A 12,843-nucleotide genomic window follows, 5' to 3' on the forward strand; every position below is an offset into this window, starting at 1 on the left:
AGTTTTGACTCTGCATTTCCACGCATGTAATAAAAACAGGCAGGCTTTTTTTTTTTTTTAGAGTATATAAGTTACTGTAATGCAGTAACAGACTGTATGAGATACAGGAGAGATGTAGAGAGAGAAGAGGAAGAGACAGAGGGTAGAGAGAGAGTGTATTTACAGCACACCAAACATTTTCTGTCAAGTAAAAAGAATGCTATATAATTCTATATATATATATATTTATATATGTATACTGGAGCCCCTCGGCTTGGTGGCGCAAGGCGGGAATGCTAATGTTGCATGAGTGTCGCGTGTCCTGTGGTGCTGCGCTGTGGGAGGTTCGACGGCTCGTGCCAGGGTTCGCCGGGGCGCGGGAGGAGGTTTGATGGCATAAAAAGATTAAACGGTGAGAGGGGGAGATTATGTTTGTCAGTCATAATTTGCTTTGGATGGATTTCTCTGCCACTGGGATGTTTACGGAGGGATACCGGCTCGTTAGGCGGAGGGCGTGAGGAGACAGAGCTGGTTTGGTTTGGATGTCGAGGGGGCAGGCCGGCGCGGCGCGGGAGGTGAAGTATCAGGAAACCGGAATGTGAGTTACAATTTAGCTTTTTTCGAGGCGTTGACAGTTAGAAACAGGGTGCTTGTGCAGAAATGTGTTAATGTGTCATTCGGGAGTAACTCGGGTTAGTAGGAGGCTCGCGTTCGTTAATCGGAGCATCGACGAGCATTCAAGTCTGTGTGAGAAGAGATTTCCCCAAAACTGACTCGTGTGTGTGTGTGTGTGTTTGTGTTTGTGTGTGTTTGACTGTGTCACTTCAGTTCGTCCGTATGTCAGTGCAAAATCTCACTTCCCTGTATCAATGCAAAGAGGGTAGTACCAGTTGAAGCTCAGCTCGCCGCTTTATCCTGCCCACAGTTCATTCCCTCCCTTCCCCACCCATCATCCCTCCAACCGAGTGAAGAACTGAAGCGTCGTGAAAACAAATGGAGGTTTTTTTTTCCCCTTCGCTCCTCCCCTCTCCTCCACTCCATGTCCTCCATCTTTTCCTCCTTCTCCTCCTCTTCCTCCCGCTCCTTTCCTCCACCGCTCCGTCCTCTGTCTAGATGAAGTACTCCTTCTTGTCCTCTGCTCCGGAGTGGCCTCCCTCTGCGTTGATGATGGCCGTGTCGGCGTCGGGGGCGTCGTCCGAGCCCTTCGCCTCGTGGGTCAGATACGTTCCTGTGGAGGGAGAGAGAGACACAGACAATGAGAGAGAGAGGAGGAGGAAGAGGAGGAGGAGAGATAAGATTGCTGAGGCAGTAAAAGTCAAACACTGGAACTTTAAGCTGGCTTAAGGCGAGCAGGACAGTGGCAAGATGTTCCAATATGACGTCTAAATTGTCGCTCCAGGTGCTTCAGGTAACTTTTGATGTGAGTGAGTTACTATGTAGCAAAGTTTTCTTTAGGTTCTTCAGGACACCAAGAGACACAAAGTCCTGAGAGCAGCTCATAAAAAAGTGTTTATCTGGGCACCACGCAGGACTTTTCATTGGAGAGGTTTTATGTGGAGGTTTCTTTAGCTGTCATGGCTCTGAATTAACTCAACGTCTTCCGGTGAGCATTGATTTGGTCTGCAGGTCCAAAGACATCTAGACACTTTTTAGACATCTAGGTTACATATAACCATTGTTCTAACAGCATTTCAGAAGTTGTATTTCAAAGTCTAGCTGCCCAGTGAAATATTTAGTATGACAAAATTAAAATAATGAATTAGTACAGACGTCATGCATGACCTAGACATTTAAAAAGCTTTTTATTTTAACCAAACGTAGCTCAGTTTTATCCTGGGTCATCAAATCAGTACCTACAGGGCTCCATCGAGCTTTCCTCATCCTGTTCTGTTCGGGTTTTATCCTTCAGTTTATTCTCGTGTTAAATTCAAAAGAGCAGCTCCAGAATTAAACGTTTTTGCAGTTTTACTCATAATGAGTAAAGTGAAAGCGCATTCTTGATCTCGGATATAGAAAATAATTTTAACTCAAGGTCCACTTAGAGGCTTTTTCTGCAGTTTTCAGCAGCAGCAGTCATTGTTTGTATCACCCAGTAGACTTAATTAGTTCTCAGCTGTCATCACAAGGCCGAGGTACAGTACGCCGCTTCGGTCATGTGATAACAGGTGGCCACATACAGCGTAGAAACATGCTATAGCTGAGTGAAACGCTACAGTGGCATAACAGCAAGGAACTTGGACCAAAGACTGACTGAGCAACGGAAAAAAAACGATCACCTGACACCAGAGACCATCTTTGATCTTTGAGGAGTCGTTGAAAGCTCTGGAAAAAGCTAGCACATCAGACCTGAGTGTTTTGCCTGGTACAACCGTAGGAGATGAATCTTTCTGGCCGTCATAATGTAAGTGCGCAGATTGTCAGCTGTTTCATACAGTCCATGTAATCCTCTGCTGGACCCCAGACAGGGAGGAGCCCCACACACTACCACCCCCAGGTCCTGCTCTGCTCTGCACCGGTGCCTGGACCAACCAGAGGGAGTCACGAATGCAGCGACTGGGACGTGATCCCTCACAGACCTGGCATCTGTGAACACTGGCCACTGGAGGCACTGGAGCCGGGGGGGAACGTGGTGATGGTGGTGGCGGGCAAGTGTTTATCAACAGCGCCACTTGGGAGCTGAAACCTGGAGTTGAGATATCTGAATTTGCTTTGTTCTTGCTTGTTTGTGTGCTAAAAAGCCATTTTGGAGACCTGAATAAGACTAAAAAAAAAGAAGAGCAACAGAGTAACTCACTAACATCATGGCCAGGAAGCATTAACGCTTCAACCACACGTGTTTTAAATCCCATATTTGACCACATTATCAAAAACATGCAGCCGAAACATTGCAGACATCAGGAAGTATAACTCACAGGAAGTTCTGTGAACTAAAATGCATGAAAAGCCAATTAATAAACATTCTCTTCTTGTCATTCTTCATTTCTTTCTCTGCTTTGCGAGTGAAAGAAGTGAGGGTTATGCTTAGAATCTATATTTAGGTATGAGTGCACTTCTGGGTGTCCCTGCATTTGCATGCATATGCATGTTTGTACGTGCAAGATCTTGTCTTGGTACCCGTGTGTCCATATTTATGCAAGTGTATCTGAGCGTACACTCATGCATGCATGCATGAGAGCGTCCGTGTGTCTGTGCGGGCGAGTGCGTGAGCAGTTGACCTTTGTGTCTGATGAGGTATCTGCCGAGGACGATGAGGAGGCAGAGCAGGATGAAGACAATAACAGCTACCACCCCTCCGATCACGGCGTGGTCCACCCCCGAGGAGGTCGACATGGCTGTGGGGTCTTCAGAAGAGTGTGGTGGGATGGAGAGGAGAGGAGAAGTCATGTTGTAAGGGTAAGAAAGCGGGGGTCATAACGAGAGAGAAGGAGAGAGAGAGTGAATGAGAAAAAAGGAGCGACAGAAAATGAGGTAGAGAGTGAGGAAAAAGGGGAGAAAGGGAAAGAGCGACGGAGAGCGGAGAGGGAGGAGGAGGTGGCAGATGAATATTGGTGGAAACGGGAGACGGATGATGAAAGGCAGCAGAAATAGAGAGAGAGAGAGAGAAAATAATGGGGAGAGTGACAGAGAGAAGGCAGAAAGAAAAGAAAAGAACAGGGGAGCGGAGAGGACTTGTCAATATATAATACCCAGGCACAGCGGCAAACCTTCAGAAGACAAAGACAAGGATGTGAAAAAAGCCAGGCGAAAGAAAAGAGGCCACCATTAAAAACCGCTTGTGACTAACATGCAACAGGATTTTGTGCAGTTTATCAGCCAAGGCCCGATCACTTGTAAGAGCCGCGTGGGGGCAGCTGATGTCGGGTGAAATCCTGAACGCCCCTTCAGCAGTGGATATTTCCATGTCTTCGCTTTAACCGAGGGTTTCATGCTCTTCTGTGGACTGAGAAACTCTGACAACTCTCAGTCTTGTAGAATCCCAGGCTGAATTTTAAACTGGAGAGCGTGCCCCCCCCCCCAAAAGCCCCACGTTTAAAACTTCAAGAAATTCAAGTTCAAGTGTTTAAAATCAAGCTGCTGTTGTTGTGTTTAAAAGGCTGATGAAGATGTATTTAAATACACTCATATATTTGTAGCATATTTTGCGGTACATTTGGCCACCAAACAGTGTATTATCTCAATTTGAAATATCAGAAGAATCGTTTTGCACCTGCACTAAAAGCACAATAATAATTCAATTTTAGTTCATGCAAAAGAACTCAATTATCATATTAAGAATATAGCAGCTGCAAATACATTTAAATTTGAGGAATTCAAATTGTATTTAATAAATAACATATTATATTAATAAAAATACATACATTAGATTTATAAACGAGACTCGATTACTTTCATAAAGTATTATGTAATTACAATTTCAATGTAATACAGGTATTAAAATGCTTCACTTTAGCAAATTCACAAAAGAGGTGATGTTGCTTTGCTATAAATTTACTGTAAAAGCACATTAAATACACAAAGTATTTTTAAAAACAGTACTTAAGACAATTAATTTGAATTAAAGTTTACATATGATTGAAAATGTATTCAGTATATTGAACATGTTAAAGAAGTGCAATAAATATCTTTTTAATAAGAATAAAATACGCCACTATATCTTGTAAATGTCTTATAAATAGTTGTTAATTTCCTCACTGATTACTTTGAAGTAGTACCTGGAAATGTACACTGTCAATATACTTCTATACATATATACTTTTCTGTATAGAAATACACCTGTATAGTTTGTATACTGAAAGTATGCTTTCATCATGGAAAAATACACATTTCTTTCACTTGTGGAAGTTTGTGGATAAAGTTTGTAATTCACAGCAGGCGAGTCTTTTCCTCATAAACTGATAAACTGGCATGTTTTCGAGATTCAAGGTTTTCACCCAACAGCAGAGATTTTGATATTTTTCCTCCCAGTTCGCCTCGCTTCAGCCACTTTAGCTGCTTGCCCCTCAGAGAAGAAAGCAATCTGCGCGGAAATAATTTGATACATCATTTATTTCGCCTGACTTTTCAGATCAAACGCTGGGTGTCAATTTGAAAGTCACCCAGATACAGCCACAACTCGAAAGCAGCACTTCTCATACTGAAAAGCATAAAAAGACTAAAAAAACAGAGTAAAATGGACAGGGAGTTGGAGAGAGAGAGACTGGCTTGCACCTGGTGAATGTTTGAGGGGTAAAAACCAATATGGAGGGCAAGGATTCAACCAATCAGACGAAGAAACAGCTAGATCAAACACCCAATCAGAGAACAGGAATGAGAGGCAGAGGCACAGCAACATCCACGGACAACCAGAAATGTGGACAAAACTAAAAGCCTAGCCAGCTGGGGCACCAAATGATGGGTTGAACGGTCCACTTTGGAGGAAAAAGTCACATTTCAGCCACTTAGAGGAGTGAAGGGGCATGACAACAGCCAACCAGAGGCCAGGCGGAGACAGAGAACAGGGGGCAGAGGGGGAGAGGGGCGCTGGGGAGGAGAGACTCTGAGCACCAGTCAGAATGACACACGCACACACACACACACACACAGAAAGTTGAACACACACTCCGGCTGGCCGGCGTGGAGGTGAGAGGGGCATGCTGACGAGGCGAGACTGAGAATGAGCCCATAAATCCTGCTGTCAGCATCAAAGGAAAGCAGACAAGACCCAAGAACACCTCCATGCCTGACTCCCCCCCACCTCCCCCTCCTCCTCCCAGCACTCACACACATAGAAAAAAAAAACCACACACACATAGAGAGACACACACAGAGGAAGTGGAACACTGTGTAAATGACTTGTACCACTTAGGAGGTCATGCTTGTGTGTGTGTGTGTGTGTGTGTGTGTGTGTCTTTGTGAGATAGATGTGAGGGCCTGGTGTGAACGGTGCCGAGGTGAGTGTGTGTTGCATTGTGTGATAGTTTGTGTGTGTGTGTGTGTGTGTGTGTGTGTGAGCTTGTGTGTTGAGCCTGTCGGTGCATGTATGGGCAACAACAAAGCATTACGTGGGCAGGAGTATGAAATATTCATCCCTCCGCTTTCAGAGTTCAAAGTGTCCTCAGACTAGACTTTTTCCAGAGTGACAGACAGACCAAAACAGACAGAACCACAGACAATCAGACCTACGGATGGACAGACAGACGAAAAGTTAGAACGACAGAAAAGGCAGGACGACAGGTGACTGGTGGAAAAGTTATACCTGCAATGTTCTCTGCGGCATCTTCTCAAGTGGATGAGTAGATGGATTAGATTGATGGATGAATGGATGGATGGATGGTGAGATGAGTGGAGGAGTGTGTGTTGGGGGGGTTGGGGTTAGGGTTAGGGATTGTTAACAGGAAGAAAGAGGGGAAACAAGAAAAAAAAAAGCATCAAACAGCTGTGACAAGGCCACACGAACGCCATTTTTTCCTCCATCGTGTGCTTCTTCAAATCTGCTCTTGCTGTCAGCTTTGAGTACGTGTTTGCATGTGTGTGTGTGTGTGTGTGTGTGTGTGTGTGTAAAACAAACTCCCAGTGTCTTTGCCTCCTCCACAATGCAAGCACAGTTTGTGTGTTGAAGAACAAAATGGCAAAGTAGTAACTTGAACGCTGTTTGTTTTTCCACTCCATTACTAAGCTTCTCGCATCTCGTTTGTTTGCAAGTGTGTGTGCAAGTGTGTAACTCAGATGGTTTTACCTGTGAATGTGTACACTCCATTCAGCCGGACGGAAACTGAGGGAGTAAGGGTGGAGGCGGGGGAGGAGTACGAGGGAGTGGAAGTGGACGGAGCGATGCTTGCAGAGGAGGGGGAGAGGGGCAGGTCAGGGAAGAGGGCGTTGGAGAGGGTGGTGGTGGTGGAGAGTTCGGATATGGCGGTCGCATCGTCAGCCGCGGAGGGGGTGGGGGAGGGGGAGGACTCGGTGGAGGAGGTGGAGACGAGGTCAGGGGCAGAGGAGGAATATGTGGGGTCAGAGCCAGAGCCAGAGAAGATGTCAGGAGGAGAGGAGGATGAGAAGGAGGAGGAGGAGGGATGGAGAGCTGGATGGGCTGAAGAGCCAAGGGAGGGGAAGGAGGTGTCCAGGGAGTCTGGGTCCATGGGATCTTGGGAGGAGCAGGAGGAGGAAGAGGAGGAGGAGGACGAAGATGAGGCGAAGTGGGAATGAGCAAGCAAAGCGCAAAAATGGCCGTGGATCGAACGAACGGGACCATAAAAGTGAAGGGAGAGAAGCGCCAGAACGAGCAAAAGCGGTTGGATGGCAAGCGGTGGCGGTGGCGGTTATGGTGGCGCGGTTGGATGAGAAAAAACAAAAGAAAACGACAAACAAAAACAGGAGGAAAGAAACGAAAGAAAATCAGAAGAGAAAAAAGATGGAAGTACAAGCAAAAGCCACAACAAACGACAGAAATAAAAAAACGTGATGAAGAAACGTAAAAGAAGAAGACATCCCAAACTCTTTCTCTACATCTCTTCCCCACCACACATCCCCCTTCCTGACTGCTCTTCCTCCCTTCTTTTCACTTTGGCCTGTTACCTTGCACCAGGAGTGTGTACTCCCCCTGGCTGTTTCCAATGCCGTTGTCAGCGTTGCAGAGGTAGACGCCATTATCTGATTTGTTGAGCATTTCGAAGTGCAAGAACGCAACGTCGACTTTGGCCAGCGGGGGGAGCTCTCCGTCCTTCTTCTCCCACGTGTAGGAGGTGGGCCTGAGACAGGAGAGAGAAAGAGAGACACAGAACGAGTGAGAGAGTTAAACTGTATGTATTCTGCACATTTTGCAAAAAAAAGCAGAGTAACTAAAAGTGAAAATCAAAAAAGGGGCGAAGAGATGAGAGGAGAAGGGAGATGTGTGTTGTGCTGCAGGAGAGAGAAAAAACGAAAGGATCAAGGGCGAAGAGGAGAAGCAGAGGGAAAGAAAGAGACGGTTAGAGGGGAGGTTAGACCTGGGGGGTATGAAGACGGGAAAAGAAAAGATAAAAGCAGGACAGGGGAGCAAGTAAGAACAAATAAGAGAAGGTGATGGATGTTACTGTAAGAAAACAGACAAGGGACTGAGGGGAGAGGGCTGTCGCAGCAGACAGCAAGAGTGGAAAAAAAGGGAGGATGAAGCGAACGATCAGAAGAGGAGTGCCGCAGCTTGAAGAAGAAACGAGATTAGAAGAGATGGAGGGAGAAGAAGACAACAGAACAAAGATCAGCATTTCAAATCAGCCTGCCTTAAAAAATCCATTCTGCATAACAGATTGTGTATGAGAGAGATAGCGAGACGTGCCTTGATAAAAGAATCAATTATGTAAATGTGCGAGTCCTTAAGCGCTGTACAGTAATTACAATGACAGGGAGTCGGAATCGGGGACAGACCTGAATGGGTTGGACTGATTAATCGCTCTTGGAAATATGAAAAAACCCTCAGCGACACCTAAAGGTGCAATATGTAAATTCATGACGGAGGCCAGGTGGCTATTTGTGGCTGTGCAGTAACAGTTAAAAGAAGGAGCAACACCTCTCCTCGCTGCTCCTTCGCACCAGTATTTTAAAATCTAGCCGGATGCTTCTGACAGACAAAACCTGCAACGTCTCCCTGTGATGCTGGACAAAATTCTCCAGCTGAGTGAAAAATAACGAGAAACATCGTCGGCTCCCTCGACACCTGCTGCTGAGCAAACACACGGGGGGACGTGCGAGGCAGCTCAAAGTTTTGTGACATTTGAGGAATATAAAACCGAATATTCGACGTCCATGTTTGCACCATGTTTGGCAACATCGTCTGGTTACCTGCAGTAAAGCGTAATCAGCTGTTGTACTGCGCTGCCTCCAACAGCTATATAATATGCAATTAACTGAACAATTAACTTCACATTTACAGGCTGTGACTCGTGTAGTGTTATTAAACACAATGCTCAAAAGTCAATCTCTGTTATACAGCAAGTAGCTTAAGTGCAGGACGGTGATTGGTCAGACCGTGCCGATAATTCCCATCATGCATGTCTGTTCTATTCTGGGCTGTGAGTTAAGTGGAAACTTTTCAATTAGCATGTATGCATTAGTAAACCCTGCATAAAAGTCATGATACGCTCGAAGACATCGCTTATTGCAATTATGAGTACTTTGGTGCTGCATATTCCTACATCTCTCATCTATAATCATTATCACGGTAAAGAATTAGCCATTGGGTGTTTTTGTTCAATTATTAATATGAGATTTGCTCGGTTATGTTAATGTCTAAAATCTTTGTAATCCAACACTTATTTGCACATTGCGCATCGGTCACATGAGCTGTTAGAGACTATTAAATGAGAAGTCTGGTGTTATTTTACATCGTTCTCATTTTCAGTAAATCCCTGACAAGAGAAATGATGCATTAGTCCAACTCTCATTTCTTTCTGACTTACACTGTCTGGGGCACTCAGTCCCAAGGCCAATGGTTGTTGCAGAAGATGGACACATCTAAAGCTGCTCAAATCACTATTCATTTATAACGAATGCATGAAGTGACTAATCACCTGACTTTGCAGTTCTGCAGTATAGCTTCATTTACTGTACAAAAAGGCCAAGTTTCCTAAAGCCACTGCTCGCTGGTAGCTCAAACAGGCCTAAATTGGAGACTATTTTGCACTGCGGATGAGTGCACATTTGGTGCACTAGAGAGTATGTACGGCAGCAGGACAGCATATGCTAATTTGACTCAAAATAAACCAGTACGCCCATTATAACAAGGACCAGGACACTAAGTGCAATGATGTGGCTCGCTGATGAGTTTCAGCAGTTGCTGGACAACACTAGAGATGAATAAACTACATCACGCTTTGGTTACACAGAAAATACTTGTCAGTGATATATATTCATTGTTGGTTTTGGTCATTTCCTGGTCTTTTTTCTACTGAGGAGTATACTGTAGAACATGGCCGGCCTTAACCTTTCACAGAATCCAGATTACTGTAATCCTGTTTCATGTCACCTGCTGCTTTCTAACTGTGGCCATGACCTCGCACACGCAAGGAATCTTGCACTGAATAGGCCAAAGTTATGCAAGGCGTGTTAGCTGTAAATGCGTTAAGTGAACAGTCTTAGGGAGTTGAACTGGGTTTAACGAATTCGAGTGCAGAAATGTGATGCAATTGCAAGCACTCCTGGGCCGTTCTGATCGAATACAAGGGAAATATAATAGAATGTAGAGCACGAATTCCTTTCTCTTCTATTAAAAGGCTCTTGCTGCCGGGTGTCAAGGAAACACGGTATAGAATCTGATACGGTGAGTTATTCTTTTGAACCTGACACGATGTGACCGCGGAGAGAAAAGCGCGTATCATGGAATGGAGTGCGACATTCATTGAGTTTGATTGGGGAGGGCAGCTCGAGCGGAGGAGAGGGATCAGAGTGGCCGGGTGTGTCGGAGGAAAGGTGTTGTCGTGGTGATTGGGTTTTGACTGACAGCTGCAGGGGGCAACCTGTATCTGATTTGATTGGACAGTAGCTCATCCATGAGCGGCGGTGCACATAGCTGAGCACGCTCGCCCGGTCTTGTGCACACACACACACACTGGCGTTCTCTTGTTTGCTCTCCCTCTCTGTCTTAGTCATTCGCCGCTTGTCACCAAATCTTTCTGTCTCCTCTCCGCCCACGCTTTTCTCCGCTTCCCTCCACCTCTCTCTCTCCTGTCGGTTTGTTTTCCTTCCCTCGCTCCTTCCCTTGTCATTTTTTTTTTTTTGACTCGATCTCACAATTTCCCTCTTCTCTTCCTCTGTAGCCTCGTTGTTTCTTACATACAGCCTCTGTCACTCAACGGACGCTTTTATCTTAAGCCTCTCCGTGTCTCCATGAGTTAAATACATTTTTAGAATACGGGTGATCCCAGTGGGAGTTGAACCCTTAACCCTTGCGCTGTCAAGGCCATTTTGAATGGCATGGAACCATTTATTGCCATAGAACAAGGCCATTTCTTACATACAACATACATCATGTAATAGATGCTTTTATGCACAGAGTCTAATTGTATCAAAAATAAATATATTTCTAGCACAGGTGGTCCTTGTGTGAACTGAACCCCCGACCGTGGCACACTGTTCATGCCTTGCTTTTCTCGTGTCTATAATTTATCGACTCCCTTGCTGCCTGTAAAAGCACGTACATTCAATGACAGTCACCTCCTCCTTCCCCGCCCCCTATCTGTTCCACCTGCCAATCAAACTAAACGGCTAGTCTTATTCCGAGCCTCTCCTGTGATGAGCTGACAGGGGGGGAGAGGGGAGAAGGGAGGGGCGGCAGTAGGAGAGCAGGGCGGGAGGAGGGATGCGGAGTTAGGAGGGAAAAGGTGTGAGGAGAGATAGAGGAGAGTTATTGGAAAGGACGGGGAGAGGTGGCGGTGGAGGAGGGCAGGGAGGCGTCGTGACAAGACGGAGAGGGGCGAACGAGCCGTGAGTGACACGGCAGCGGAGAGATACCCGATGATGGAGGGATGGAGGGAGGCAGGGAGGGGAGGAGAGTGGATCGATAGGGCTGGTTGGCTGGAGGTTCATCTATAATGCAGAAAGGCCAAGGGAAAGAGTGTATTTGTGTGGGCAGGGTTTAAGACGAGGGTTGCAGTTTGTTTCTGTGCGTGTGTGTGTGTGTGTATCAGAATAATTGTGCACACACTATCAGTGAACAAGCGAGAGCTTGTACAAGCAGGTGTTTTGGCAAACTGCGTCCATGTGCGCGTTTGCTTACGTGGGACAAGCGACTACTTGTATGCGAAGGTGTCACAAATTGAACATGTTAATGTGTGACTGCTTGCAAGTGTGTTTCTGTGTGTGCAGTGCTGCTACGTGCACATGTAGCCTGTAGGGGTGTGTGGGCAAAGCGCATTTTTTAAGGATTCTTTTGTGTTTCGTGATTGTGTACCTGCCGTGTAATTTGACACCTTTTGAGGAACCAAATGTGGGTGGGTTTTCATGTGTGTCTGCTTCTTTATATGCTCATCCAAAGTGCCTCTAAAGCCTATTGAGACCCTCCACATGGCTGTGGTAAAAAAGCTTTGGTTGGAGCAAGGACAGCAGCACCCAGCCTGCCTTATTTGTGAGAGTCGGGGCTTCCATCAGTCCTTGCTTTAGTCAGAGAAAAAGAAGCTATGTTAGAGGAAGCCTAAGCTTGATATAATTGATAATCTATTGGGTTATGTACACAGAATAACTAGACAAAAAAAACCTGGGTCAAGATCAAGGTGAGAGATTACATTAGCACAGGCTGAGACGAGACGATAAAAAGGCTATGAGCACTATTAGAAAGATAGTACATAAAACCTGAATTGGCTGTCTGAAACTGTCTGACCCACAGAAATCAATCAGTCATTTGTTCAAACACATTCACATATTTATGTTTTCATGATCTGCGACCTGTTGGCGGAAGGCTGAAGTTACCGGCTTTGTTACAGCGTCTCAAATAGCGTCTGACTTTGACACCAAACATGAACAACACGGCCGTCTTCTAACCACGACAACCATCTTTCCCTGACCTCAACCGAGTCCAAATCAAACCCAACCAGAAGAGAGAAAAATGACCCGTGTGGGTGTTTTTTCGGGGGGAACAGACAGACATGTTCTGCAGTTAAGCGATGAGGATTTGTTGGTCCATCTGCAGTAAACAAACAGTAAAAACTTTACTGAGGATTTCATTTGCAAGGTTCTGCCTGTCATCACACAGACGTGCCACACGAACAGCTCTTGTGCTGGTGCGGCTCTGGCATACACAATTTACTATTAAGTCCTCTAACTTTCTTGTAAATGTGAGCAAATTATCATAATCCACAGCTTGATGGCACAGATCAGAAAAAACTTATGTTGCAAACTGCCTGGAGGTGCTGGAACATG

General features: G+C 45.6%; 1 protein-coding gene across 1 annotated transcript in view; it reads right to left on the minus strand.

The window, feature by feature from the left end:
* Nucleotides 1-1,040: 1,040 nt before the first annotated feature.
* The window catches only part of cadm3 (cell adhesion molecule 3), a 47,131-nt gene continuing 35,328 nt past the window's right edge, over nt 1,041-12,843 (minus strand). Inside the window, exons 7-9 of the mRNA XM_041949019.1 lie at nt 7,531-7,703; nt 3,195-3,320; nt 1,041-1,207 (exon numbers count right to left, since the gene is read on the minus strand). Coding sequence (XP_041804953.1) covers nt 1,089-1,207; nt 3,195-3,320; nt 7,531-7,703 — 418 coding nt within the window. The 3' untranslated portion in view covers nt 1,041-1,088. The remainder of the gene's footprint in view (nt 1,208-3,194; nt 3,321-7,530; nt 7,704-12,843) is intronic.

The sequence above is a fragment of the Chelmon rostratus genome, chromosome 12 (genome assembly GCF_017976325.1).
Source record: "Chelmon rostratus isolate fCheRos1 chromosome 12, fCheRos1.pri, whole genome shotgun sequence".
NCBI lineage: Eukaryota > Metazoa > Chordata > Actinopteri > Chaetodontiformes > Chaetodontidae > Chelmon > Chelmon rostratus.